The following is a 27,663-nucleotide window of genomic DNA, read 5'->3' as shown; positions in this document are numbered from 1 at the left end:
ATTTGCCCGGTACAGTTGAAAACGAGATTCATCCATGAAGATCACACTCTTCCAGCGTGCCAGTGGCCATGGAAGGTGAGCATTTGCCCACTGAAGTCGGTCATGAGGCCGAGCTGCGGTCAGGAAAAACCCTGGTGAGGACGACGAGCACGTAGATGAACTTCCCTGAGACGGTTTCTGATAGTATGTGCAGAAAGTCTTCGGTTGTGCAATCCCACAGTTTCATCAGCTGTCTCGTGGCTTGGTCTCAGATAATCCCGCAGGCGAAGAAGCCGGATGTGGAGGTCCTGGGCTGGCAGGGTTACATGTGGTCTGCGTTTGTAAGTCTGGATGGACGTACTGCCAAATTCTCTAAAATTACATTGGAGGCGGCTTATGGTAGATAAATTAACATTAAATTCTCTAGCAACAGCTCTGGCAGACATTTTTGCAGTCAGCATGCCAATTGCACACTCCCTCAAAACTTCAGACATCTATGGCATTGTGTTGTGAGACAAAATTGCACATTTTAAAGTGGCCTTTTACCGTCCCCAGCACAAGGTGCACCTTTGTAATGAGCATGCTGTTTATTCAGCTTCTTGATATACCACATCTATCAGGTGGATGGATTATATTGAGTCAAATGCTCCCTAAAAGGACAAATTTGTGCACAAAATTTGGGAAAATAAGCTTTTTGTGAATATGGAACATTTCTGGGACTTTTTTTTTTTAGCTCATGAAACATGGGACCGACACTTTACATGTATACAGTGCATTCGAAAAGTATTCAGAACCCACATTTTGTTACGTTACATAATTATTGTACAATTGATGTAATTGTTTTTTTCCCTCCTCAAACCTTGCCGCAGAAATGTTTTGGTACCCTTCCTCAGATCTGTGCCTCGACACAATCCAGTCTCTGAGCTCTACAGACAATTCCTTTGACCTCATGGCTTGGTTTTTGCTCTGACATGCATTGTCAACTGTGGGACCTTTATATAGGCAGATGTGTGCCTTTCCAAATCATGTCCAATCAATTGAATTTACCACAGGTGGACTCCAATCAAGTTTCAATTTCGAGTCTCATAAGCAAAGCAACTGAATACTTATCTAAATAAGCTATTTCCCTATTTATTTATTTATTTTGACAAATTTGCAAACATTTCTAAAAACCTGTTTTCACTTAATCATTATGGGGTATTGTGCATAGATTGCTGAGGATTTTTTTTATTTAATCAATTTTGGATTAAGGCTGAAACGTAACAAAATGTGGAAAAAGTCAAGGGGTCTGAATACTTTCTGAAGGCACTATATATATATATATATATATGTATATATTTTTTTTGTGTGTGTGTGTGTACGTGAAGTTTTTGAAAATTGATCCGCAGACCCACAAAAGAACGGTTCACGGGCTGCCAGTTGCCCATCCTTGGTTTACACCGTCCAAAGAAATGCTTACTTGCAGGTTCCTTCTCGACAATGCAACAACAATAAGATTTAATAACAGATAAGACTCCTAACATAAAGTGAATGGCTCGGTAGAATAGAATAAACATTTTTGCGTGAGTATAATACAGGGAGGAACAATTGATAGTCCAATAATTAATAGTCCCCACATAAACACACACACTTACATACTGCATGGAGAAGAAGCAGCAGAATCATCACCATAATACAAGTTTCAAGTTTATTTGCTATGCACAATGAATAGTGAAAATCTTACCCCAGCTCTCACGATAAAAACACCACAAAAACACAATATCCAATACTTCTCAATATCTCTCTCTTCCACTGGCAGCCTCTGATTGCCTTCTTCCCTATCATCCTAATAAAAAAGCTGACCATAGTGTCTCTCCATGTGTCTTCTGCAGGCAGTCCGTTCCGCGTGCCAGTGAGGGATGTGGTGGATCCCAGTCAGGTGAAATGTTCAGGCCTAGGTTTGGGTGACAGAGTCAGAGCCCACCTACCTCAGACCTTTACTGTGGACACTATACAGGCAGGACAGGCAAATCTGCAGGTCAGTCTCATAGGACCATCAGGTAAGACGAACTCGACATACTTGACTTTACTCACACATGCACACACTCAAACATAAAAAACACCCATAAACACACACACACACACATACATGTTTACATATAGTGACTTATTTGAATGTAGCTAATCTGTCCTTTTTTCCCCATAGGTTCAGAGCCTGTTGCTGTAAAAAATAACAGTGATGGTACACACACAGTCAACTACACTCCAGTTCATGATGGCCCTTACACTGTGTCAGTTAAATATGGAGACCAGGAGGTTCCTCACAGGTGAGACAGACTGGACAAAACTAGATTTACCGGAAACCCTTACTGTAATATCCTCATTTACTTTTCTGTATGCATTTCATACATTTTCAATAGGGTCATGAAATATATATACTGTATTTATATTTTTTTGCTCTCTCAAAATTCAAATTCAAATTCAAGCTGCTTTATTGGCATGAAAAACATTGTGTCAATATTGCCAAAGCAACAATGTATACAATATACATTGTAACAAAATTGTAAATGATAGCAAATAATAATATAAAATGGTAGTAAATAATAATACAAAAATAAATACAATAAAATGGTAACAGTCTACAGTAAACATTAATAATTATAGTAATAACAATAATAGTAATAATAAGTAAGTTACTGTTTACTATGCAGATGTTATTATTCAGTGTCCCTCAGGCTATGGCAGGAAAATACATATTTGGCTGCAAGAGGAGCCATTGCTCCTTCGCCCATGAGTATTCTTAGTTTTTCCTCTGGGTTCAATTTGTAAAAATGTGGAATATATGTAGTCATTTCTGTGAATAATGAATCTCTTTGTGAGGAATATTTATCACAGTAAAGGAGAAAGTGCATCTCTGTCTCTACCTCCCCTGTCATGCAGTGACCACATACACGCTCTTCTTTGGGTAGCCATGTCTTTTTATGTCTGCCGGTTTCTATTGCCAATCGGTGGTCACTCAGCCTGTACTTGGTAAGGATCTGTCTCTGCTTCGTATCTCTGACAGAGTAGAGATAATCAGCCTCTCTCTCTCTCTCTCTCTCTCTCTCTCTCTCTCTCTCTCTCTCTCTCTCTCTCTCTCTCTCTCTCTCTCTCTCTCTCTCTCTCTCTCTCTCTCTCTCTCTCTCTCTCTCTCTCTCTCTCTCTCTCTCTCTCTCTCTCTCTCTCTCTCTCTCTCTCTCTCTCTCTCTCTCTCTCTCTCTCTCTCTCTCTCTCTCTCTCTCTCTCTCTCTCTCTCTCTCTCTCTCTCTCTCTCTCTCTCTCTCTCTCTCTCTCTCTCTCTCTCTCTCTCTCTCTCTCTCTCTCTCTCTCTCTCTCTCTCTCTCTCTCTCTCTCTCTCTCTCTCTCTCTCTCTCTCTCTCTCTCTCTCTCTCTCTCTCTCTCTCTCTCTCTCTCTCTCTCTCTCTCTCTCTCTCTCTCTCTCTCTCTCTCTCTCTCTCTCTCTCTCTAGTCCATTCAAGGTGAGATCTCAGCCTGGTCATGATGCCAGTAAGGTTTGTGCAAGCGGTCCAGGTCTGGACAAGTCAGGTGTGCCCGCCAGCCTGCCAGTGGAGTTCACCATTGATGACCGCGACGCAGGAGAGGGACTGCTCACTGTACAAATACTGGTTGGTAACCCCCCACCCCCACCCCACCCCCACACACACACCCCACACACACATTAACATCCTCTTCCCCTGTAGGACCAAGAATGCAAGCCAAAGAAGGCTACCATCTATGATAACAGAGATGGGACCTACACAGTGTCTTACGTACCAGACTCCACCGGCCTTTACACAATCATGATCAAGTATGGAGGCGATGAGATCCCCTACTCTCCCTACCATATCTTAGCCCTGCCCACTGGAGACGCCAGCAAGTGTCTGCTCACTGGTACACCTCTCATTTTCCCTTCTCTTCTATTTTATTTTCTCTTTTCAATAGTCTGACAAATTTCTCTCTCCTTATTCCCAGTGTCTATCGAAGGACATGCCCTGGCATCAGGTCTGACTAAGATGCAGTTGCACGAGGAGGCCATCATCTCTGTGGACACAAAGGCTGCTGGGAAGGGCAAGGTGACCTGCTCGGTCATGACCCCAGAGGGGGTGGAGCTAGACATGGATGTGCAGGAGAACCGTGATGGAACCTTCGAGATCTACTACACCGCTCCAGAACCAGGAAAATATGTCATCACCATCCGCTTCGGAGGACAGCACATACCCAGGAGCCCCTTCCATGTTACGGTTGAGTACATATTAGTAATATAGATTTGTGTGTTAATTAATATATATACACACTACTATTCAAAAGTTTGGGGTCACTAAGATTTTAAAAGAAAAGCCAATTTTTTGTCCATTAAAATAACATCAAATTGATCAGATATATAGTGTACATATTATTAATGTTGTAATTGACTATTTTAGCTGGAAACGGCAGATTTTTATGGAATATCTACCTAATGGGCCTCTGTACATAGGCCCATTATCAGCAACCATCACTCATGTGTTCCAATTTTAAAAGGCTAATTGATCATTAGAAAAACCTTTTTCAATTATGTTAGCACAGCTGAAAAATGTTGTCCTGATTAAAGAAGCAATTAAACTGGCCTTATTTAGACTAGTTGAGTATCTGGAGCATCAGCAGGGTTCGATTACAGGCTCAAAATGGCCAGAAACTTTCTTCTGAAACTTGTCAATATATTCTTGTTCTGAGAAATTAAGGCTTGCTCCGTTGCCTCCCACACCTCTTTTTATTCTGTTTAGAGCCAGTTTGCGCTGTTCTGTGAAGGGAGTAGCACACAGCGTTCATTTCTCAGAACAAGAATAGACTGACAAGTTTCAGAAGAAACGTCTGTGTCTTTTGCAGACGTTTTTACGCAGAACAACTTACAGTTAGTGCATTCATCTTAATAAGATACTGTAGCTAGTTGGGACAACCACATATCACAGTCATAGTAAGCGAGGGTGCTCTGGGATTATTTACGATACTCTTTCAAGAGGTAGGGTTTCAGATGTTTTCAGAATATGGGTAGGGCCTCTGCTGTCCTAGCTACAGGGAGAAGCTGGTTCCACCATTGGTGTGCCAGGACAGAGAAGAGCTTGGACTGGTAAGAGCGGGAGCCAAAAGACCAGAGGTGGCAGAAAGGAGTGCTTGGATTTGGGTGTAGGGTTTGAGCATAGTCTGAAGGGTAGGGAGGAGCAGTTCCTCTTGCTACTCGGTTGGTAAGTACTATGGTCTTGTAGTGGATTCGAGCTTCTGCTGGAAGCCAGTGGAGTGTGCGGAGGAGTGGGGTGACATGGGAGAACTTGGGAAAGTTGAACACCAGGTTGGCTGCAGCATTCTGGAATAGTTGCAGGGGTATGATGGCACAAGCGGGAGCCCAGACCACATCGAGTTGCAGTAGTCCAGATGGGAGATGACAAGTGCCTGGACTAGGACCTGCACCACTTCATGTGAGGTAGGGTCGTACTCTACGGATGTTGTAGAGCATAAACCTGCAGGAGCGAGTAACTGCTTTTATTTTGACAGAGAACGACAGGGTGTTGTCCTGGGTCTTGGCAAAGGATTTCCACTCTGGGAAGGGGACACTGTGGAGTTGTCAACTGTGATGGAGAGGTCTTTGAGTGGGCAGGCCTTCCCCGGAAAAAAGGGCAGCTTCGTCTTGTCGAGGTTGAGCTTGAGGTGGTGGGCCGACATCCAAGCTGATATATCTGCCAGGCACGCAGAGATGCGTGTCGCCACCTGAGTGTCAGAAGGGGGGAAGAAGAAAAGTAGTTGAGTGTCATCTGCATAGCAATGATAGGAGAGACCATGTGAGGATATAAAGGAGCTCAGTGACTTGGTATATAGAGAGAAGGAGCCAAGCCCTGGGGGACACCAGTCGTGAAAGTACGTAGTGCAGACACAGATCCTCTCCACATCACCTGGTAGGATCGGCCTGCCAGGTAGGATGCAACCCAAGAGTGTGCAGAGATGCCAAGCCCTGAGAGGGTCGATTTGATGTTTCAATGTGTCGAAGGCAGTGGATAGATCTAGGAGGATGAGAACAGAGGATAGAGATTTAGCTTTGGCAGTTTAGAGAGCCTCCATGACACAGAGAAGAGCAGTTTCGGTTGAGTGACAAATCTTGAAGCATGACTGGTTAGAGTCAAGAAGGTTGTTCTGAGAGAGATAACGAGAGAGTCAGGCCATTTTGAAGTCAGAGGGGACGCAGTCAGTGGTCAGGGATGAGTTGATGAGGGAAGTGAGGAATGGGTCTCCAGAGATGGTCTGGAAATGGGAGGGGAGGTGGGGTCGAGCGGGTAGGTTGTCGGGCGTTCGGACCACACTAGTTGCAGGATTTAATATATAGATGACAACAATGTTAAGCTTGAGTGGACAAGTGACAGTGACATCATGGAATTCAAATGAGGGGATGGACAGATGAGAGAGGGAGAAAAAAACAAAATATTCACTTAGGAGAAATGAGTAGCCATGTGCCACCACGACGACGACCAGATGCTCTCGGACTATGAAATAAAACATAATCAGATGACGAGAGAGCAGCTAGAGTAGTAGTGTTGTCTGGGGTGATCCATGTCTCCATCAGGGCCAAAAAGTTAAGGGACTGAAGCACAGTATAGACTGAGATGAACTCGGGCGTTCTTGACTGCAGATCGGCAGTTCCAAACGCTACCAGAGACCAGGAATTCCACATGGGTTATGCGCACAGGGTACACTAAATTAGGGTAGCAGCCAAGGAGTGGGGAGTGTCTGTCTGTATAGCCTACAGGGAGAGGAGCGAACTGGGGTAGAAAACAGACACATAGTTGCCAAAGCTACAAAATAGCAAAAATTTGATTACCTGAAAATTACATTTTTGTCATTTAGCAGACACTCTTATCCAAAGTGACTTACAGTTAGTGTATTGATCTTAAGGTGGGTATCACAGGAATAGAAATACATTTCTCCTGAATCAGAGACACAAATTGGGGGGAAGGGAGAGTGGTGTGGAGCATTCTGGGGGACAATACTAACATTGGGTAATACTTCACTTAATGCTTTATAACTTGTCTGTTGAGAGAGTGGTGTGGAGCATTCTGGGGGACAATACTAACATTGGGTAATACTTCACTTAATGCTTTATAACTTGTTGTTATCATGTATGAATCTTTATAATGTCTTATAAGGGTTTAACAACATTTTTAACTGAGTCAAAAAGGCTGCATTAAAGTTACATTTTTACTTTGTATAGACATAGCTTGCTATAGTTACTCGTACATGTATCATATGCCCTTTTAGGCAACAAAGGAGCCCATTGTCCTTAGTGACGGCATGGATCAGTTCCGCCCTCTCAACCTGGTCATCCCGTTCACTGTACAGCAGGGACCGATCACAGGTACAGGGACTTTTCCGGAAACTTTCCCAAATTTCCCAGGTTTTCCCCCAAAACCCCAGTTAAAGGATTCCCTCTCTGCTTATGCAAGGATGCAAAGATTATCCTATCAGGATTTGGGGAAAACTTGGAAATTTGGGAAACTTTACAGAATGTTGTAATCCTAACAGATACTCATTAACACATAAAACAGTACACAGGTACCTGTAGATACTCTCACTGTTTCTGACACAATGACACACTCACTTTCCTTTCCTGGAATTTCCAGGTGAGGTGCGTATGCCCTACGGTAAGACTGCCCATCCCTACATAATAAATGACAATGATGGGACCATCACAGTTAAATTCAACCCTACTGAAAAGGGTCTGCACGAGATGGACATCAAGTATGAAGGAAATCACATCCCAGGTAATCACATCCCAGGTACTATCACGTCCTGACCGTAGTTCCTTTTGTATGTTTCTACTTTAGGTTGGTCAGGGCGAGAGTTGGGGTGGGCATTCTAATGTTTTGTTCTTGTGTTTATATTTCTATGTGTTTGGCCTGGTATAGTTCCCAATCAGAGGCAGCTGTCAATCGTTGTCTCTGATTGAGAACCATACTTAGGTAGCCTGTTTTCCCACTCTTGGGTGTGGGAGGTTATTTTCCGTTTCAGTGTTTTTCACCATTCTGGACTGTTTCGTTTTTTCTTTATTCGCTTGTTCGTTTGTTTCCTGTGTTCAGTGTAATAAATATGATGAACACTTACTACGCTGCATATTGGTCCGATATTTCCTACTCCTCCTCAGAAGAGGAAGACCAAAACCGTTACAGGTACAGTGTCTGTCAAAACCAGAGGAGAAAACACCTTGTGTTAGCCTGTCTTCAAACTAAACGCAGACTCAATTTAAGTAGTTATGCTCAATTAAGATTCTTATGTTTATATTTCAACAACAAAAAATCCAGCTCATGCAACGATGTGCGCTGAGAGCTGGAAAGCAAGTTCAGGGAGTGAGTGTCTTAATAAATAACGCCTGGGGAATGAACAGCCTGGTGACCTAGAGGCCAGAGAGGGAGCACAGTATCCCCTCCCTGACTCGTGGCTCCAGCCGCAGGACGCTGACCAAAATGATGAACCCGCGGATCAGGAGCAGACCGGTCACTTCTGCTGAGGCGCAGGAAACCTGTCAGTCCGGCTGAGAAGCGGGAACATTGCGACCTAGAGCGCCGGAGAGAGAGCATACGTGACGGTACCCCCTCCCCAGAGAGTTCTGCTCCTGCCGCAGGAGCCAACCAAAGGGACGTTCCCGGGGATCAGGAGCCGACCGGTCACCCATGCTGATGCGCCGGAACCTGTCGCCGGCAGGGGCGATGGAACCTGACAGACCCGCTGAGGCAGGGGAGCCTGGCGGATCAGGAGCAGACCGGTCACTTCTGCTGAGGCGCAGGAAACCTGTCAGTCCGGCTGAGAAGCGGGAGCATTGCGACCGAGAGCGCCGGAGAGAGAGCATACGTGACGGTACCCCCTCCCCAGAGAGTTCTGCTCCTGCCACAGGAGCCAACCAAAGGGACATTCCCGGGGATCAGGAGCCGACCGGTCACCCCTGCTGATGCGCCGGAACCTGTCGCCGGCAGGGGCGCTGGAACCTGACAGACCCGCTGAGGCAGGGGAGCCTGGCAATCCGGCTGAGGCATGAGAGCCTGACGAGCCGGTAGAAGCAGGGGAGCCGGGCTCTCCGGCAAAACCATGAAAGCCAGACGAGCCGGCTGTGGCAGCGGAGCCTGGTGTTCCGGCTGAGGCATGAGAGCCTGACGAACCGACGGAGGCAGGGTAGCCTTCAGATCTGTCTGAGGCATGAGAGCCTGTAGCGGCTCCCAGACCCGACCAAATTCCCACCAAAACAAAAAAAACAAAAGAATGATGCTTCCCTTAGGTAAGGCGTTATTTTGTAACAATGTGCGCTGAGAGTCGGGAAGCAAGTTCAGGGAGTGAATGTTTTAATAAATAAACCCAACATAATACAAAAATAAGAAACACGAACAACAACGCACAGAACTGACACAGGAACAGAAACAATAACACCTGGGGAAGGTACGAAAGGGAGTGACATATACTTGTATAGGGAAGGTAATCAGGGAAGTGATAATCATAATCAGGTGAGTCTGATTATGCCCAGGTGCGCGTAACGATGATGACAGGTGTGCGCAATAACGAGCAGCCTGGTCTAGAGGCCAGAAAGGGAGCACACGTGACAGCTCAGGTGTTTAAACAGGCGTATTTATGTAAATTAATGTTAAATAAACATTGATGAATATTGAACAAACTTTTTTCTGATGGTCCATTCCCTCCATTAAATCTCTCCCCCTCACAGGAAGCCCCCTCCAGTTCTATGTGGATGCTATGAACAGTGGTCTGGTGACAGCATACGGCCCTGGTCTCTGTCAAGGGTCCATCAACAAACCTGTCACTTTCATTGTGGTCACCAAGAACGCTGGAGAAGGTACTTCTTCTGACTATTTTATTATTATCTTATTTAAACCAATACTTTTGGAACACAGTTTAATTGACTTGTATCCCCCCCCCCCCACCCTCTGTCCACAATGATGGGAAAACATTTCTCCATCTAATCCTATGTAGACAGTTGAGTAAAACCCCATCTCTCTCTATCTCTCTCCCCCCCCCCCTTCCCCTCTCCTACCCCCCCTACAGGTGGTCTGTCCCTAGCGGTGGAGGGTCCTTCTAAGGCAAAGATCACCTGTAAAGACAATAAGGATGGAACCTGTACTGTATCCTACCTGCCCACCTCACCAGGAGACTACAAGATCATTGTCAAGTTTGACAACAAACACATAGCCGGCAGCCCCTTCACTGCTAAAATCACTGGTGAGTGGGTCTGGACCAGAACACTCAGGGGTGCACCCACATACAGTCACAATGCCACTCATACTTTTGCCTTGAAATCACTGGTATATTGATCAATCATATGTGTTGTAGGGCTCTACGTAAAATGGTATTCGGGATGGTTAGTAAAGGGTTAGCAAACGATTTGTAAGTGTAAGTAAATGGTCAGTCATTGTGAGTGAATGTTCATAATCGTTTGTACATGTTAGTAACTGTTAGTTAATGGTAAGTAAATGGTTTGTAAATGGTTAATACATGTTATTATGTAGTTAGTAAATATTAATAAATGGTTTGTCAATCTATTTTCCATTTCTCTCTATCAAGGTGATGACTCTATCAGGACATCCCAGCTCAACGTGGGGACAGCAGCAGACTTGCCACTGAAGATCACAGAGTCTGACCTGAGTCTGCTGACGGGTAATATCAGAGCTCCATTAGGCAACGAAGAGCCGTGTTTGCTCAAGAGACTGCCCAGCAGACACATAGGTGAGATACTACCCACTAGTCTGGCCTGAGCTAGAGACTTTCAATAACATGGCGCTGGTGGGTAGAATAAATGGTTTAGTTTCCTTACTCTGAAGAAAAGTAACCTTTTTCTCCATGTGAACCATCAGTCTTGGGACTCACGACAGACAGACAGACAGACAGCACTGAGTTCAACTTTCTTGAAGCATAAAATGATGACAGCACTGTCAGAATTTGTGAATCCTTTAACTAATCCCTGTTTAAATATTCTGTTCAAATATCTACTTACACACTCCTCTCCTCCATCTCTCTATCTGCAGGTATCTCCTTCACCCCTAAGGAGGTGGGAGAGCACAAGGTGAGCGTGAAGAAGAACGGTAAGCACGTGACCAACAGCCCTTTCAAGATCCAGGTTGGCCAGTCAGATATTGGCGAGGCCAGTAGGGTCAAGGCCTTTGGTAAAGGACTGGTGGAGGCACACACCTTCAAAATGGCTGAGTTCTTTGTGGACACTAGGGATGCAGGTAAGGCATGTTAGACATATTAAAAGGAATGTTTGAATGTTTATAGTTTTTGTGCATCTCTGAGTGATGTTCTATCGATTCCCAGAGTCATTTCAAGTGTTCATGTGTGTCTGAGCTATTCACCGTTCAAGCAGGCAGAAATACAGCCGGTATGACGAGTTTCGCATCAACATTCAAAATGGGTATATCTTTCTTTTAAGCTAATCTAACCCATATCTGCTAAAGTTCATTGACAGATACAATGCTCTCTCCATTGCCTTACATCTTTCTATTTTTCTCAGGTTATGGTGGTCTGGGGTTGTCGATCGAGGGTCCGAGTAAAGTGGATATTAACTGTGAGGTTGTGGAGGATGGGACGTGCAGAGTCAGTTACTGCCCCACAGAGCCAGGCAACCACATCATCAACATCAAGTTTTCTGACAAGCACATCCCAGGTTAGTGTTTCTTTGTCTTACTTCAGTTTTGTAAATGTTATCAAAAATGTGTAAAATCCGTAAATTAACTTGGTTTTAGGTGAGATTACATTTCATTATCGAACAACATTGTCAGTCACTGTTACCTGTGATTTTTTTTCTGCACCAATTACGGTTTCGGACCTCTCCTTGGCTAATACACTTCTCCCTGACCTCACTAATTGGCTGTTGCTGGTACTCTCTGATTGGCTGATCCTCAGGAAGTCCTTTCACAGTGAAGGTGACAGGAGAAGGAAGGATGAAGGAGAGCATCACCAGGAAGAGAACTGCCCCCGCCATCGCTTCTGTCGGCAGCGCCTGTGGCCTCAACCTCAAAATCCCTGGTGAGCACAGCCTAACAACAGCTGGTGCGCGATATCTAATGTTAAGGGGGTCTCAGGTCTTTGCTTGCCTGAATTACAATACATCATGATAAGCTACAGACCATACTATTTACCAAGAGTTTTCATCTATATGTTTTGTAGCTGTCTATTTACCACCACAAACTGATGCTGCCACTAAGACCACACTCAACAACCTGTATAGGGCCATAAGCAAACAAGAAAATGCACATTCAGAGGCAGTGTTTGTCATGGCCAGTGATTTTAATGCAGGAAAACTTAAATCCGTTTTACCTCATTTTTACCTGCATGTCACCCGTGCAACTAGAGGTGACAACACTCTAGATCACCTTTATTCCACACACAAAAAACATCACCAGACCATAACTCTATTCTCCTGCTTCCTGCTTACAAGCAAAAACTCAAACAGGAAGTACAAGTGACTCGCTCAATACAGAATTGGTCCAATGAATCGGATGCTAAACTACTGTTTTGCTAGCACAGATTTTAATATCTTCCAGGATTCATCCGATAACATTGAGGAGTTTACCACATCAGTAACTGGCTTCATTAATAAGTGCATTGACGACATCGCCCCCAGAGTTACTGTACAGTACTTACATACCCGATCCAGAAGCCATGGGTTACAGGTAACATCCGCACTGAGCTAAAGGCTTGAGCTGCCGCTTTCAAGGAGCGGGACACTAATACGGACGCTTATGAGTAATCCTGCAATGACCTGTGATGAGCCATCAAATAGGAAAAGCGTCAATATAAGACTAAGATCGAATCCCACTACGCCGGCTCTGATGCTCGACGGATGTGGCAGGGCTTGCAAACTATCACGGATTTCAAAAGGAAACTGAGCTGTGAGTTGCCCAGTGACACAAGCCTACCAGATGAGCTAAATGCCTTCTATGCTCGCTTCGAGGCAAACAACACTGAGCCATGCATGAGAGCACCAACTGTTCCAGACAACGGTGTGATCTCTCTCTCCGTATGTGAGTAACACCTTTAAACAGGTTGGCATTCGCAAGGCTGCGGAGACAGATGGAATACCAGGCCACATACTTAGAGCATGCACTGACCAGCTTGAAAGTGTCTTCACTGAAATTTTCAACTTATCCCTGACCGGGTCTGTAATACCAATACCATGTTTCAAGCTGAACACCATAGTCCCAGTGCCATAGTCCCCACCCCCAGTGCCCAAGGACACCAAGGTAACCTGCCTAAATGAATATCACCCTGTAACCCTCACATCTATTGCCATGAAATATACAGTGCCTTGCGAAAGTATTCGGCCCCCATGAACTTTGCGAACTTTTGCTATATTTCAGGCTTCAAACATAAAGATATAAAACTGTATTTTTTTGTGAAGAATCAACAACAAGTGGGACACAATCATGAAGTGGAACGACATTTATTGGATATTTCAAACTTTTTTTTTAAATCAAAAACTGAAAAATTGGGCGTGCAAAATTATTCAGCCCCTTTACTTTCAGTGCAGCAAACTCTCTCCAGAAGTTCAGTGAGGATCTCTGAATGATCCAATGTTGACCTAAATGACTAATGATGATAAATACAATCCACCTGTGTGTAAACAAGTGTCCGTATAAATGCACCTGCACTGTGATAGTCTCAGAGGTCCGTTAAAAGCGCAGAGAGCATCATGAAGAACAAGGAACACACCAGGCAGGTCCGAGATACTGTTGTGAAGAAGTTTAAAGCCGGATTTGGATACAAAAATATTTCCCAAGCTTTAAACATCCCAAGGAGCACTGTGCAAGCGATAATATTGAAATGGAAGGAGTATCAGACCACTGCAAATCTACCAAGAACTGGCCGTCCCTCTAAACTTTCAGCTCATACAAGGAGAAGACTGATCAGAGATGCAGCCAAGAGGCCCATGATCACTCTGGATGAACTGCAGAGATCTACAGCTGAGGTGGGAGACTCTGTCCATAGGACAACAATCAGTCTTATATTGCACAAATCTGGCCTTTATGGAAGAGTGGCAAGAAGAAAGCCATTTCTTAAAGACATCCATAAAAAGTGTTGTTTAAAGTTTGCCACAAGCCACCTGGGAGACACCAAACATGTGGAAGAAGGTGCTCTGGTCAGATGAAACCAAAATTGAACTTTTTGGCAACAATGCAAAACGTTATGTTTGGCGTAAAAGCAACACAGCTGAACACACCATCCCCACTGTCAAACATGGTGGTGGCAGCATCATGGTTTGGGCCTGCTTTTCTTCAGCAGGGACAGGGAAGATGGTTAAAATTGATGGGAAGATGGATGGAGCCAAATACAGGACCATTCTGGAAGAAAACCTGATGGAGTCTGCAAAAGACTTGAGACTGGGACGGAGATTTGTCTTCCAACAAGACAATGATCCAAAACATAAAGCAAAATCTACAATGGAATGGTTCAAAAGTAAACATATCCAGGTGTTAGAATGGCCAAGTCAAAGTCCAGACCTGAATCCAATCGAGAATCTGTGGAAAGAACTGAAAACTGCTGTTCACAAATGCTCTCCATCCAACCTCACTGAGCTCGAGCTGTTTTGCAAGGAGGAATGGGAAAAAATGTCAGTCTCTCGATGTGCAAAACTGATAGAGACATACCCCAAGCGACTTACAGCTGTAATCGCAGCAAAAGGTGGCGCTACAAAGTATTAACTTAAGGGGGCTGAATAATTTTGTACGCCCAATTTTTCAGTTTTTGATTTGTTAAAAAAGTTTGAAATATCCAATAAATGTCGTTCCACTTCATGATTGTGTCCCACTTGTTGTTGATTCTTCACAAAAAAATACAGTTTTATATCTTTATGTTTGAAGCCTGAAATGTGGCAAAAGGTCGCGAAGTTCAAGGGGGCCGAATACTTTCGCAAGGCACTGTAAGAATGCTGTTCATTGACTTCAGCTCAGCATTAAGCACGATAGTCCCCTCCAACTTCATTACCAAGCTCAGGACCCTAGGACTGAACATCTCCCTCTGCAACTGGATCCTGGACTTCCTGATGGGCCGCCCCCTAGGCGGTGAGGGTAGGCAACAACACATCCACTACGCTGATCATCAACACGGGGGTCTCTCAGGGATGTGTGCTTAGTCCCTCCTGTACTCCCTGTTCACCAACGACTGCATCACCATGCACGACTCCAATACCATCATCATGTTTGCTGATGATACGCCGGTGGTAGGACTGATCATCGACTACGATGAGGCAGCCTATAAGGGGAGGTCAGAGACCTGGTGCCAGAACAACAAGTTCTCACTCAACGTTTGCAAGACAAAGGAGCTGATCATGGACTACAGGAAACGGAGGAGCAAGCACGCCCCCATCCACATCGATGGGGCTGTAGTGGAGTGGGTCGAGAGCCTCAAGTTTCTTGGTGTCCAAATCACTAAGGAATTAACATGATCCACAAACACCCACACAGTCGTGAAGAGGGCACGACAGCGCCTCTTCCCCCTCAGCAGGCTGAAAATATTTGGCATGGGCCCTCAGATTCTCAAAAACTTCTACAGCTGCACCATTGAGAGCATCTTGACTGGCTGCATCACTACTTGGTATGGCAACTGCTACAGAGGGTGGTGAGTATTGCCATTGCATCACTGGGGCCAAGCTCCCTGGCTTCTAGGACCTCCATACCAGATGGTGTTGTTTTCCTCATCACTCTACACTTTGACACTCTACAATGTCAAAGGAAAAACCATTTTTTTTTCCATTTTTGCAAATGTTTAAAAAATAGCAATTTACTTAAGTATTCAGACCCTTTACTCAGTACTTTGTTGAAGCACCTTTGTCAGTGATTACAGCTTGGCACACCTGTATTTTGGGAGTTTCTCCCATTCTTCTCTGCAGATCCTCTCAAGCTCTGTCAGTTTGGATGCGGAGCGTCGCTGCACAGCCATTTTCAGGTCTCTCCAGAGATGTTCGATCAGGTTCAAGTCAGGGCTCTGGCTGGGCCACTCAAGGACATTGTCCCAAAGCACTCTGGAGCAGGTTTTCATCAAGGATCTCTCTGTACTTTTCTCCATTCATCTTTCCCTCAATCCTGACTAGGACTCTCTCCCCCTTATAATTTGGGATCAAATATGCTCTGAAAGCAAACATGTTGACATGAGTACCCTGATATCGGGGAATTTGTGCCATTCTGAGTCCCTGCTCCTGAAAAACATTCCCACAGCATGATGCTGCCACCACCATGCATCCCGTAGGGATGGTGCCAAGTTTCCTCCAGATGTGACGCTTGGCATTCAGGCCAAAGAGTTCAATCTTGGTTTCATCAGACCAGAGAATCTTGTTTCTCATGCCCTGAGAGTCCTTTCAGTGACTTTTGGCAAACTCCAAGCGGGCTGTCGTGTGCCTTTTACTGAGGAGAGGCTTCCGTCTGGCCACTCTACCAAAAAGGCCTGATTGGTGGAGTGCTGCAGAGATGGTTGTCGTTCTGGAAGCTTCCACAGAAGAACTCTAGAGTTCTGTCAGAGTGACCATCGGGTTCTTTGTCACCTCCCTGACCAAGGCCCTTCTCCCATGATTGCTCAGGTTGGCCTGGCTGCCAGCTCTAGAGTCTTGGTGGACATGCAGACATTTTTTGGTATCCTTCCCTAGATCTGTGCCTCGACAGAATAATGTCTCGGAGCTCTACAGACGATTCCTTCGACAACATGGCTTGGTTTTTGATTTGACATGCACTGTCAACTGTGGGACCTTACCAAATCATTTCATGTCCAATCCATTGAATTTACCACAAGTGGGCTCCAATCAAGTTGTAGAAACATCCCAAGGATGATCAATGGAAACAGGATTCACCTGAGCTCAATTTCGAGTCTCTTAGCAAAGGGTCTGAGTACTTATGTAAATAATATTTCTTTTATTTTCATAAATTTGCCAAAATTTCTAAAAATCAATTTTCAGTTTGTCATTTTAGTGTATTGTGTTTAGATTTATGAGGATTTTTTTGTTTTTTAATCAATTTTAGAATAAGGCTGTAACGTAACAAAATGTGGAAAAAGACAAAGGGTCTGAATACTTTCCCAATGCACTGTATTGTACATAGCTAATTCAATAACATCCTACACCTGAACATTGACGTGCTACTGGTACTCCCTGTATATAACCATGTTAGTTTTACTCGTCATTGTTATTCAGTATTCTCTGTATTTATTCCTCTTGTCACTATTTCAATTCTTTTGTTAACATTTTTGCTTTAAATCTGCATTTTTGAAAAGTACCAGTAAATAAGCATTGTTTACGAAGCATGTGACAAACCCATTTAAATTTTTATTTCATTTTAAACATGGTCACAATGTGGTCAAGTATTACTCTCATGGTGCTGAAGTGTGTTAATATCATCTATAGAATGAACACAACGGTGGTTGTTACCCCTATCACTCGACTCTCAATCAACTTTCATACAGCTTTTGCTCGCTGGCTTTAAAGCTAAGCTAGAGCTAGCACAAGTCTTCAAGTATAGCTTGCATCTAAGACTAACCAAACACTAACCATCCCTGCTCTCTCTCCACCAATAGGAAACTGGTTCCAGATGGTGTCAGCCCAGGAGAGGATGACGCGCACATTCACACGCAGCAGCCACACGTACACACGCAAGGAGCGCACGGAGATCAGCAAGATGCGGGGCGGCCAGACGAAGAGGGAGGTGAGGGTCGAAGAGAGCACCCAGACGGGAGGAACAGGAGGAGCCAGTCCATTCACAGATGTTTTTGGAGAGTTCCTGGGCAGAAAGAGTCTGGCTAGCTTCGCTGGGATACCCGCTACAGTCACACCAGGTGAGAATGAATGAAGAAAAAATACAAATTTACTAACACTCAACGGTTGTACTTGTTTTTCTTTTACTGATTTTACAGATAGCGACAACATTGAGCAAGGTTTTACTTGTAATGATCATAATCGATATATGGTTGTTTCAACTACACTCGTAAAAGAAAACTGATAAAAGGTTTCTTCAGCTGTCCCCAGATGAGAACTATTTTGGGTTCCTTTCTCTGTGAAAAGGGTTTTACATGGATCCCAAAAGTGTTGTATCAGTTCTTCAAAGAACCCTTTTTCTCCCAGCCAGTCTGACACCCCCTATCCTTCGCTCCTCCCTCCCCTAGGTGAAACCGCTACCATGGGTAGTATGATGGCCCAGGTTACCAGCCCTGGGGGTAAAACAGAACAGGCAGAGATCATAGATGGAGGGGACAGCACCTACAGTGTCCGCTTCGTGCCCCAGGAGATGGGGGCCCACACGGTCAATGTGAAGTACAGCGGGCAGCACGTCCCAGGTAGTCCCTTCCAGTTTACAGTGGGACCCCTGGGAGAAGGAGGGTCCCACAAGGTTCGGGCCGGAGGCACTGGGCTGGAGAGAGGAGTGGCAGGAGCACCAAGTAAGTAGTCTGACCTGACCCTCTCTGTTTTTGAAAAAAAAACCACAACTGTTGTATTTGTCCTTTCCTTTACACTAACTAGCACTGATTTTGCATACAGCACATATATTTTTGAAGAATGTTTTACTTTCAATACGTGATTTTTTTGCCTACTTTAGTTGAACCAGGTTAATCCCGTCTCTCTCTCTCTCTCTCTCTCTCCCTCCCTCCCTCCCCGTAGCTGAGTTTAGTATCTGGACGCGGGAGGCCGGTGCAGGCGGTCTGTCCATCGCAGTAGAGGGGCCCAGTAAGGCTGAGATCTCCTTTGAAGACAGGAAGGATGGATCCTGTAGGGTGGTCTACATTGTACAGGATCCAGGTGAGATAGGGTAGAAAACCCCCATCCAGCTCCAAGGACCAAAGTATTTGGACAGTGAAACTTTTTTTGGGGGGGGGGGGCTCTGTACACCAGCACTTTCATTTATACTATGAGAGTGAGGTTAAAGTGCAGACTGTCAGCTTTAATTTGAGGGTATTTTCATCTATATCTGGGGAACTGTTTAGAAATTACAACACTTTTGTTGATAGTCCCCTCATTTTTGGAAACCTAAAGTATTTGAACAAATTCACTTATACAGTATGTGTATTCAGGATTATCCGTAATCATGGTAGCATCCACATTAATGTAGAAGTGTTCCGAAACATAGTCTATTCTTATTTACAATTAAAATGACTCCAAAATGACACAATACATTATTTACCATTTATTTCTCTTGGGAACAAAATAATCTGAAATGCAACCAAAACGAACTGCCAATGCATCCAACAAATGTGTAGAGTCACAAGCTTGATGGAGTCATTGTGTGCTAGGAATTTGTGATCAAATACTAAGCTTTTGACTACACACATAAGTAAACTTGTCTAAATAATTTTGGTTCTCTAAAATGGGGGGAACATGTACAAAAAGTGCTGTAATTTCTAAATGGTTCATCCACATTGTATCATTTAATATCCAAAGAAGCTACATACACTAAGAAGCTACATACACTAAGAAGCTACATATCACTAAGAAGCTACATAGCACTAAGAAGCTACATAGCACTAAGAAGCTATTTAGCAGTAGGCTGGGCAGTAGTTGGTCTAAAAAGCTACATAGCAGTTGTCCCCAGTTAGAGGGATGAGGACACAGTAAGAAACAAACACACTGACTACAAAGAAACAGATAAGCTCTCATATTCAGCAGAGACAATGACAGCTATTGATCTGATCATACTAAACTGAGATATTTTTATGTAAATTACGCCATGTTTTTCTCCTTTCCTACTACTAGATTTCAATCAACTGATCACTGTTATTTGTCTCTAACTCCCTGGTTCCGCTGTGTGTCCTCAGGTGACTATGAAGTGTCAATCAAGTTCAACAACGAGCACATCCCCGACAGCCCCTTTGTTGTTCCCATAGCAACGCTGTCTGATGAGGCTTGCCGACTCACTGTCACCAGCCTGCAGGTAGGAACACACACACACACACACACACACACACACACACACACACACACACACACACACACACACACACACACACACACACACACACACACACACACACACACACACACACACACACACACACACACAATTGTGTTAGAACACTCCTCACAAGACCATAATTTAGCATAACAATAGTCGCTTGTTGGTCAGGCTTTGTTTGTCCTTGGAAGTGTAACTGGAGGCGTGGGCTATAGCAGTAACCAAGGCTTTTTGAATGTGTTGTTGTTTAATGGTGAGTGAGAGGGATGTGGGGTCTACTCATGGCTATCAGTACTGCTCATCACCCCCCACTAGGAAACACATTAACACCTTCTCCCTCTTACACACACTCAGCCCGGGAATCTCTCGACTTACCTCCTTATTGTAGTTTCATATACAAGATGAGTCACAGTTAAAAACACACATTCTACACACACAAGGCAAGCTTACAGAGCTTTACCAGGCCCTGACCCTGTTTTTCCTTCCTCCTCCCCTCTGGAGAAGGACCTAAAGGTGAACCAGGAAGCGTTGTTCGCTGTACAGTGTAACGGGGCAAGGGGCGTGGTTGATGCTAAGGTCCATACCCCCTCCGGCTCAGCAGAGGAGTGCTACATCACAGACCTGGACAGTGGTAAGATATAAGGATAGGTTTGGTGTTAGACCTCACAGTTATATGGTTCCTTACTCCATGGGCCTGGAGAGACTGTAATTCGAGGTTCGGATTTCTGTACACACTATTCCTAACTTCAGCCAAATTAAATGGGAGAGATGGGGACAAATGTGTTACTTAATGTTGAACAAAACATTAACTTTATAACATATTTATTTATATCTAATCACTCATATTCCCCAGACAAGAACACCATCCGCTTCATTCCCCGTGAGAATGGCGTGCACTCCATCGACGTCAAGTTCAATGGCAGCCACATCCCTGGAAGTCCGTTCAACGTGAGGGTGGGGGAGGCCGGACAGGCTGGAGACCCAGGCATGGTGACAGTTTATGGGCCTGGACTAGATGGAGGATCCACAGGTACATACACTACTCTATATCTTCTTCTTATCTTCTTACTCCCGCTGTACACAGACCCTATGCTACTGACAACACATGTAGGAGAGGTTTGTCATCAATGATTAATATACATACAGTATATTAATCATTGGTTGTAATCTGGTTGCAGTGATCATTTCAACCATCATTTCAACCAGTTTTGCCTATTGTGATTAGGGCTGTTGCGGTGACCGTATTACTGCCACACAGGCTTTCACGAGTCATGAAAGCAGTCAAATTCCACATGACCGTTTAGTCACAGTAATTAGGCTTCTCCTGGTCATTAGTAGCCTACCAAACGTGCTAACTGCCTGGTACTCTATTGTCCCTCTAATCACTCTGACATCAATTCAAATGTATTCAAAAATTTAATCAAACACTTCATGAAAGCCCATGAGCTCATGTTGCGCAACATTTCTATAGGCTATGCAATTGTGCAAGAAAAATAGTATGATGTTCTTTGGATGCTACTCAGCATTCTTTGTCCTCCAAACACAACGAGTAGAGTTTTTACCAAAAAGTTATATTTTGGTTTCATCTGACCATATGACATTCTCCCAATCTTCTTCTGGATCATCCAAATGCTCTCTAGCAAACTTCAGACGGGCCTGGGCATGTACTGGCTTAAGCAGGGGGACACGTCTGGAACTGCAGGATTTGAGTCCCTGGCGGCGTAGTGTGTTAGTGATGGTAGGCTTTGTTACTTTGGTCCCAGCTCTCTGCAGGTCATTCACTAGGTCCCCCCGTGTGGTTCTGGGATTTTTGCTCACCGTTCTTGTGATCATTTTGACCCCACGGGGTGAGATCTTGCGTGGAGCCCCAGATCGAGGGAGATTATCAGTGGTCTTGTATGTCTTCCATTTCCTAATAATTGCTCCCACAGTTGATTTCTTCAAACCAAGCTGCTTACCTATTGCAGATTCAGTCTTCCCAGCATGGTGCAGATCTACAATTTTGTTTCTGGTGTCCTTTGACAGCTCTTTGGTCTTGGCCATAGTGGAGTTTGGAGTGTGACTGTTTTAGGTTGTGGACAGGTGTCTTTTATATTGATAACAAGTTCAAACAGGTGCCATTAAAACAGGTAACGAGTGGAGGACAGAGGAGCCTCTTAAAGAAGAAGTTACAGGTCTGTGAGAGCCAGAAATCTTGCTTGTTTGTAGGTGACCAAATACATATTTTCCACCATAATTTGCAAAGAAATTCATAAAAAAATCCTACAATGTGATTTTCTGGATTTTTTTTCTCATTTTGTCTGTCATAGTTGAAGTGTACCTATGATGAAACAGGCCTCTCTCATCTTTTTAAGTGGGAGAACTTGCACAATATGTGGCTGACTAAATACTGTGTGTGTATGTATATACAGTGCCTTGCGAAAGTATTCGGCCCCCTTGAACTTTGCGACCTTTTGCCACATTTCAGGCTTCAAACATAAAGATATAAAACTTTATTTTTTTGTGAAGAATCAACAACAAGTGGGACACAATCATGAAGTGGAACGACATTTATTGGATATTTCAAACTTTTTAAAAATCAAAAACTGAAAAATTGGGCGTGCAAAATTATTCAGCCCCTTTACTTTCAGTGCAGCAAACTCTCTCCAGAAGTTCAGTGAGGATCTCTGAATGATCCAATGTTGACCTAAATGACTAATGATGATAAATACAATCCACCTGTGTGTAATCAAGTCTCCGTATAAATGCACCTGCACTGTGATAGTCTCAGAGGTCCGTTAAAAGCGCAGAGAGCATCATGAAGAACAAGGAACACACCAGGCAGGTCCGAGATACTGTTGTGAAGAAGTTTAAAGCCGGATTTGGATACAAAAAGATTTCCCAAGCTTTAAACATCCCAAGGAGCACTGTGCAAGCGATAATATTGAAATGGAAGGAGTATCAGACCACTGCAAATCTACCAAGACCTGGCCGTCCCTCTAAACTTTCAGCTCATACAAGGAGAAGACTGATCAGAGATGCAGCCAAGAGGCCCATGATCACTCTGGATGAACTGCAGAGATCTACAGCTGAGGTGGGAGACTCTGTCCATAGGACAACAATCAGTCGTATATTGCACAAATCTGGCCTTTATGGAAGAGTGGCAAGAAGAAAGCCATTTCTTAAAGATATCCATAAAAAGTGTCGTTTAAAGTTTGCCACAAGCCACCTGGGAGACACACCAAACATGTGGAAGAAGGTGCTCTGGTCAGATGAAACCAAAATTGAACTTTTTGGCAACAATGCAAAACGTTATGTTTGGCGTAAAAGCAACACAGCTGAACACACCATCCCCACTGTCAAACATGGTGGTGGCAGCATCATGGTTTGGGCCTGCTTTTCTTCAGCAGGGACAGGGAAGATGGTTAAAATTGATGGGAAGATGGATGGAGCCAAATACAGGACCATTCTGGAAGAAAACCTGATGGAGTCTGCAAAAGACCTGAGACTGGGACGGAGATTTGTCTTCCAACAAGACAATGTCCAAAACATAAAGCAAAATCTACAATGGAATGGTTCAAAAATAAACATATCCAGGTGTTAGAATGGCCAAGTCAAAGTCCAGACCTGAATCCAATCGAGAATCTGTGGAAAGAACTGAAAACTGCTGTTCACAAATGCTCTCCATCCAACCTCACTGAGCTCGAGCTGTTTTGCAAGGAGGAATGGGAAAAAATGTCAGTCTCTCGATGTGCAAAACTGATAGAGACATACCCCAAGCGACTTACAGCTGTAATCGCAGCAAAAGGTGGCGCTACAAAGTATTAACTTAAGGGGGCTGAATAATTTTGCACTCCCAATTTTTCAGTTTTTGATTTGTTAAAAAAGTTTGAAATATCCAATAAATGTCGTTCCACTTCATGATTGTGTCCCACTTGTTGTTGATTCTTCACAAAAAAATACAGTTTTATATCTTTATGTTTGAAGCCTGAAATGTGGCAAAAGGTCGCAAAGTTCAAGGGGGCCGAATACTTTCGCAAGGCACTGTATATATATATCACACACACACACGAACATTGAGAGATTAGATATTTTTCAGGTAATTTGCACCTTCCCACATGCCACAGCAGACACTGCCAGTACTCAATTAAAGTAACTACCGTGGGTCTCTCTACTCTGGAACACTCTCTACTCTGGAACACATACATCTAGAGTGTATTGTCAAAAACCTCTCAAACATCACGCCTGCTCCCGCTCACCCTCTCGCGCCAGGCTGCCCATCATTATGCACACCTGTCACCATCATTACACGTCAGTGGAGTCACCTGGACTCCTTCAAATCTCATTTGGAGAAAATATCATTTCTATTTTATTTAGCTTTGTTCAATTGTATTCTTCATTCTTCATAAAATAATGCCATGGAATTCTAAGTAAATCTTGTCTTCTAAATGAACTAGTGTAGTCCACAGCCATTTGGCATAATCAGGACCTAACTTAAGGACAACTCAGAGTATGCTATTCTGTTCTTCTGAAATAGACTACATTTTCTTCATATCATGCTTCTTTAGACCTGTCTAAAATAAATCATGGATTTATTGAGAAGGTGTAGGCTATATTACATCGATTTATTATACTTTTCTAAATGTATATGTTCCAAAGGTCTGCATCAGTGGCTTGTAGGGTATGTGTGGAAGCCAGGAGATGCTAAATGTGTTCACGTTAATTAACGGTCAATTACCATTAGACCGACACTTATTTGCTTGACAATCACCGGCTGACACAATTTGTGACCGCCACAGCCCTAGTTGTGATGCTGTCTTAAAATGATGTATTATGAATGCTAGGTCTCCTCACCATGTAGTCTTTCTCTCTCCCTCTAGGTGTAGCCTCAGAGTTTGTAGTGAACACCTGTAACGCGGGGTCGGGTGCCCTGTCCGTGACCATCGACGGTCCCTCTAAGGTGAAGATGGACTGTTCCGATTGCCTTGATGGCTACAAGGTCATCTACACACCTATGGCCCCCGGCAACTATCTCATCACCATCAAATATGGAGGACCCAACCATATAGTGGGCAGCCCATTCAAAGCCAAAGTCACAGGTGTGTGTTCGGTGTGTGACGTGTGTGTGCAGCTTGACTGACAGATCTTGATGAAAAGGATGTTCGAGGTTTTCGGTATAAAACGAGACAAGTTCAAAAGTTCAAAGTTCCTAGACATGTAATGTAATATAAATAACAAATTACGTAAATGTTACTCAGGGGGATTCTTTGTAACTTCACAACAACATACGTCGGGATTGTAAATTGAATAATCACTGACGTCAGTGCTGAAGACTGAGTGCATCCTCTGAAGCACCGGCAAAATGTAGAAAATAAGGCTAGATACTGTATGTTGTTGTGAAGTTACAAAGAATCCCTCTGAGTATGAGGAATCTATGTTGTATGAATATGTTGAGATGGGGAAAACAGTAGCCTACAGGTTAACAGTGTTGTTCTAAGTAGCCACCCACCCTCTCATAAGAAACCCCCATTCATGGTGCTCTTGTCTGTTCTGAGGAGGGGAGGTGTTAGATTATGTAATGTCTGGTATTAGTTGTTACTGCAGCTCTTTTGTAACATTGTAACCTCCCTCAGGTACCCGTCTGTCTGGTGGTCACAGCCTTCACGAGACGTCCTCGGTCCTGGTACAGACGATTACTAAGACGTCCAAGGTAGCAGGAGCGTACAGTACCTCGTCAAAACTGACCTCTGACGCCAGCAAGGTGGTGTGTCGAGGCGGCGGGCTCACCAAGGCTCTGGTCGGACAGAAGAATGTATTCAATGTGGACTGCAGCAAAGCAGGTGAGAAGAACAGACTCGAGGAATATGTAACACACACACCAATATGTAACACACACATACACACACTCCTCTAGTACCATTCCTAACCCTCCCCTCTTCCAGGTACTAACATGTTGCTTGTGGGAGTGCACGGTCCCAGGACGCCCTGTGAAAAGGTGTACGTTAAACACATGGGCAACCGCCTGTACAACGTCACCTACACTGTCAAAGACAAGGACAACTACACCATTATCGCCAAGTGGGGGGATGACAGTGTTCCTGGCAGCCCCTTCAAAGTAGCTGTGCCCTGAAAGAACTCTGTTCTCCAAACCCTTGAAATCTCACCCCTAACCCCCATTTCACCGCCACCCTGCTCCGCTGCACGACTGTAGAGCGAACCTCCTCTCCCAATGTGCACAAAAAACATGCAAAGAAGTTTCTCTCCCTATAAGTAAAAAATAAGATTTCAACCTTTATTTAAAAATGATTAACTCTAACTGTTACTGTTTAGAGAAAGTTGTCTGTGACTAGTAACTATCATTGTGAAGCAGAATTCACGAAGCGTTGGATTGTTCACCCACTAATAGGGAAACGTGAGCTGGGTTTAGACCGTCGTGAGACACGTTAGTTTTACCCTACTGATGGTGTGTTGTTGCAATAGTAATTATTTCCAGAGTTGGAAAGAGGGCACTCCTATATTTTGCCATTAATTGTTTCTGTAACTGCATGGGCAGTGCGCCATCTATCGATCTCTATGTGTACTGTAGACGTGTTCCAAGTCATGTTGTTCAAAGTATTTTGATTGGTCCAAAGACCCTGTTCGACCAATAGAAAGGGATTGTTGTGTAGCAAAGGATGGCTTAATGTGTGAATGTTATAAACTGAAGATAATTTGCTATCAAACAGTATTAAATATCGTATGCTTAAATAAAAATAAACATGTCTTTTTGTTATATTAACCTATATTTTTTGGTAAACTTTGCAGATATATATGCCTTGACAAAACACAAGTGGGTTTATTTAGTGATTTTGACTGAATGTGAGTGTCATTATGAACATGCATAATGGGCTTTTCTAGGATTTCTAAACATTTTGGGCTTAGTAGGGGGATCCGTGGGCATCCTTCCCTGGCAAAAAAATAAGGATTTTCAACAGTTAACTTCTCTAGGGGGCAGTATTTGGAATTTTGGATGAAAAGCATGCCCAAATTAAACTGCCTTCTGCTCAGGCCTGGAGGATAGGAAATGCATATATCTGGTAGATTTAGATAGAAAACACTCTAAAGTTTCCAAAACTGTTAAAAATAATGTCTGTGAGTATATCAGAACTGATTTGGCAGGTGAAAACCTGAGAAAAATCCATTCAGGAAATTTGTTTTGTTGTTGTAGTTTTCTATTCAATGCCATTACAGTTTCGATTGACTTAGGACTCAAATTGCAGTTCCTATGCCTTCGACTAGATGTCAACAGTCTTTAGAAATTGTTTCAGGCTTGTATTCTGAAAAATGAGAGCGTAAGAGCAGTCTGAATGAGTGGACCCTGCCGTGTCACAGAGCTTTTTCATGCGGCGACCGAGAGAGTGCCTTTCTTGTTTACCTTTTATATTTACAACGTTATTGTCTGGTTGAAATATTATCAAATATTTAGGCTAAAAACAACCTGAGGATTGAATATAAACATTGTTTTACATGTTTCTATTTGGACTCAATTTTTATTTTTTTTGTCTGCCTGCGTTTGAGCCTGTGGATTACTGATGAAAACGCGTGAACAAAGGTTTTCAGATATAAAGAGAGACTTTATCGAACAAAAGTAACATTTATTGAATAAATGAATGTCTTCTGAGTGCAAACATATGAAGATTATCATAGGTAAGTGATACATTTTCATCTCTATTTCTGACTGTAACTCTTCTACTTGGCTGGTTACTGTTTG

The 27,663-nt window shown here is 43.7% G+C and overlaps 1 protein-coding gene across 1 annotated transcript in view; it reads left to right on the top strand.

The window, feature by feature from the left end:
• The window catches only part of LOC110525505 (filamin-C), a 56,633-nt gene extending 29,946 nt beyond the window's left edge, over window positions 1-26,687 (top strand). The window contains exons 21-43 of the mRNA XM_036980645.1: window positions 1,851-2,018; window positions 2,165-2,285; window positions 3,467-3,623; window positions 3,699-3,888; window positions 3,970-4,238; window positions 7,276-7,372; window positions 7,638-7,778; window positions 9,722-9,850; window positions 10,060-10,233; window positions 10,576-10,737; window positions 11,037-11,240; window positions 11,375-11,422; window positions 11,522-11,674; window positions 11,914-12,036; window positions 17,569-17,826; window positions 18,154-18,426; window positions 18,647-18,784; window positions 19,798-19,913; window positions 20,439-20,565; window positions 20,788-20,964; window positions 24,794-25,012; window positions 25,547-25,753; window positions 25,856-26,687. Coding sequence (XP_036836540.1) covers window positions 1,851-2,018; window positions 2,165-2,285; window positions 3,467-3,623; window positions 3,699-3,888; window positions 3,970-4,238; window positions 7,276-7,372; window positions 7,638-7,778; window positions 9,722-9,850; window positions 10,060-10,233; window positions 10,576-10,737; window positions 11,037-11,240; window positions 11,375-11,422; window positions 11,522-11,674; window positions 11,914-12,036; window positions 17,569-17,826; window positions 18,154-18,426; window positions 18,647-18,784; window positions 19,798-19,913; window positions 20,439-20,565; window positions 20,788-20,964; window positions 24,794-25,012; window positions 25,547-25,753; window positions 25,856-26,043 — 3,839 coding nt within the window. The 3' untranslated portion in view covers window positions 26,044-26,687. The remainder of the gene's footprint in view (window positions 1-1,850; window positions 2,019-2,164; window positions 2,286-3,466; window positions 3,624-3,698; window positions 3,889-3,969; window positions 4,239-7,275; window positions 7,373-7,637; window positions 7,779-9,721; window positions 9,851-10,059; window positions 10,234-10,575; window positions 10,738-11,036; window positions 11,241-11,374; window positions 11,423-11,521; window positions 11,675-11,913; window positions 12,037-17,568; window positions 17,827-18,153; window positions 18,427-18,646; window positions 18,785-19,797; window positions 19,914-20,438; window positions 20,566-20,787; window positions 20,965-24,793; window positions 25,013-25,546; window positions 25,754-25,855) is intronic.
• The last annotated feature ends 976 nt before the right edge of the window (window positions 26,688-27,663 follow it).

Source organism: Oncorhynchus mykiss, chromosome 1, assembly GCF_013265735.2.
Source record: "Oncorhynchus mykiss isolate Arlee chromosome 1, USDA_OmykA_1.1, whole genome shotgun sequence".
In the NCBI taxonomy this organism is placed as follows: Eukaryota; Metazoa; Chordata; class Actinopteri; order Salmoniformes; family Salmonidae; genus Oncorhynchus; species Oncorhynchus mykiss.
This window is presented reverse-complemented; position numbering and strand designations above follow the sequence as displayed.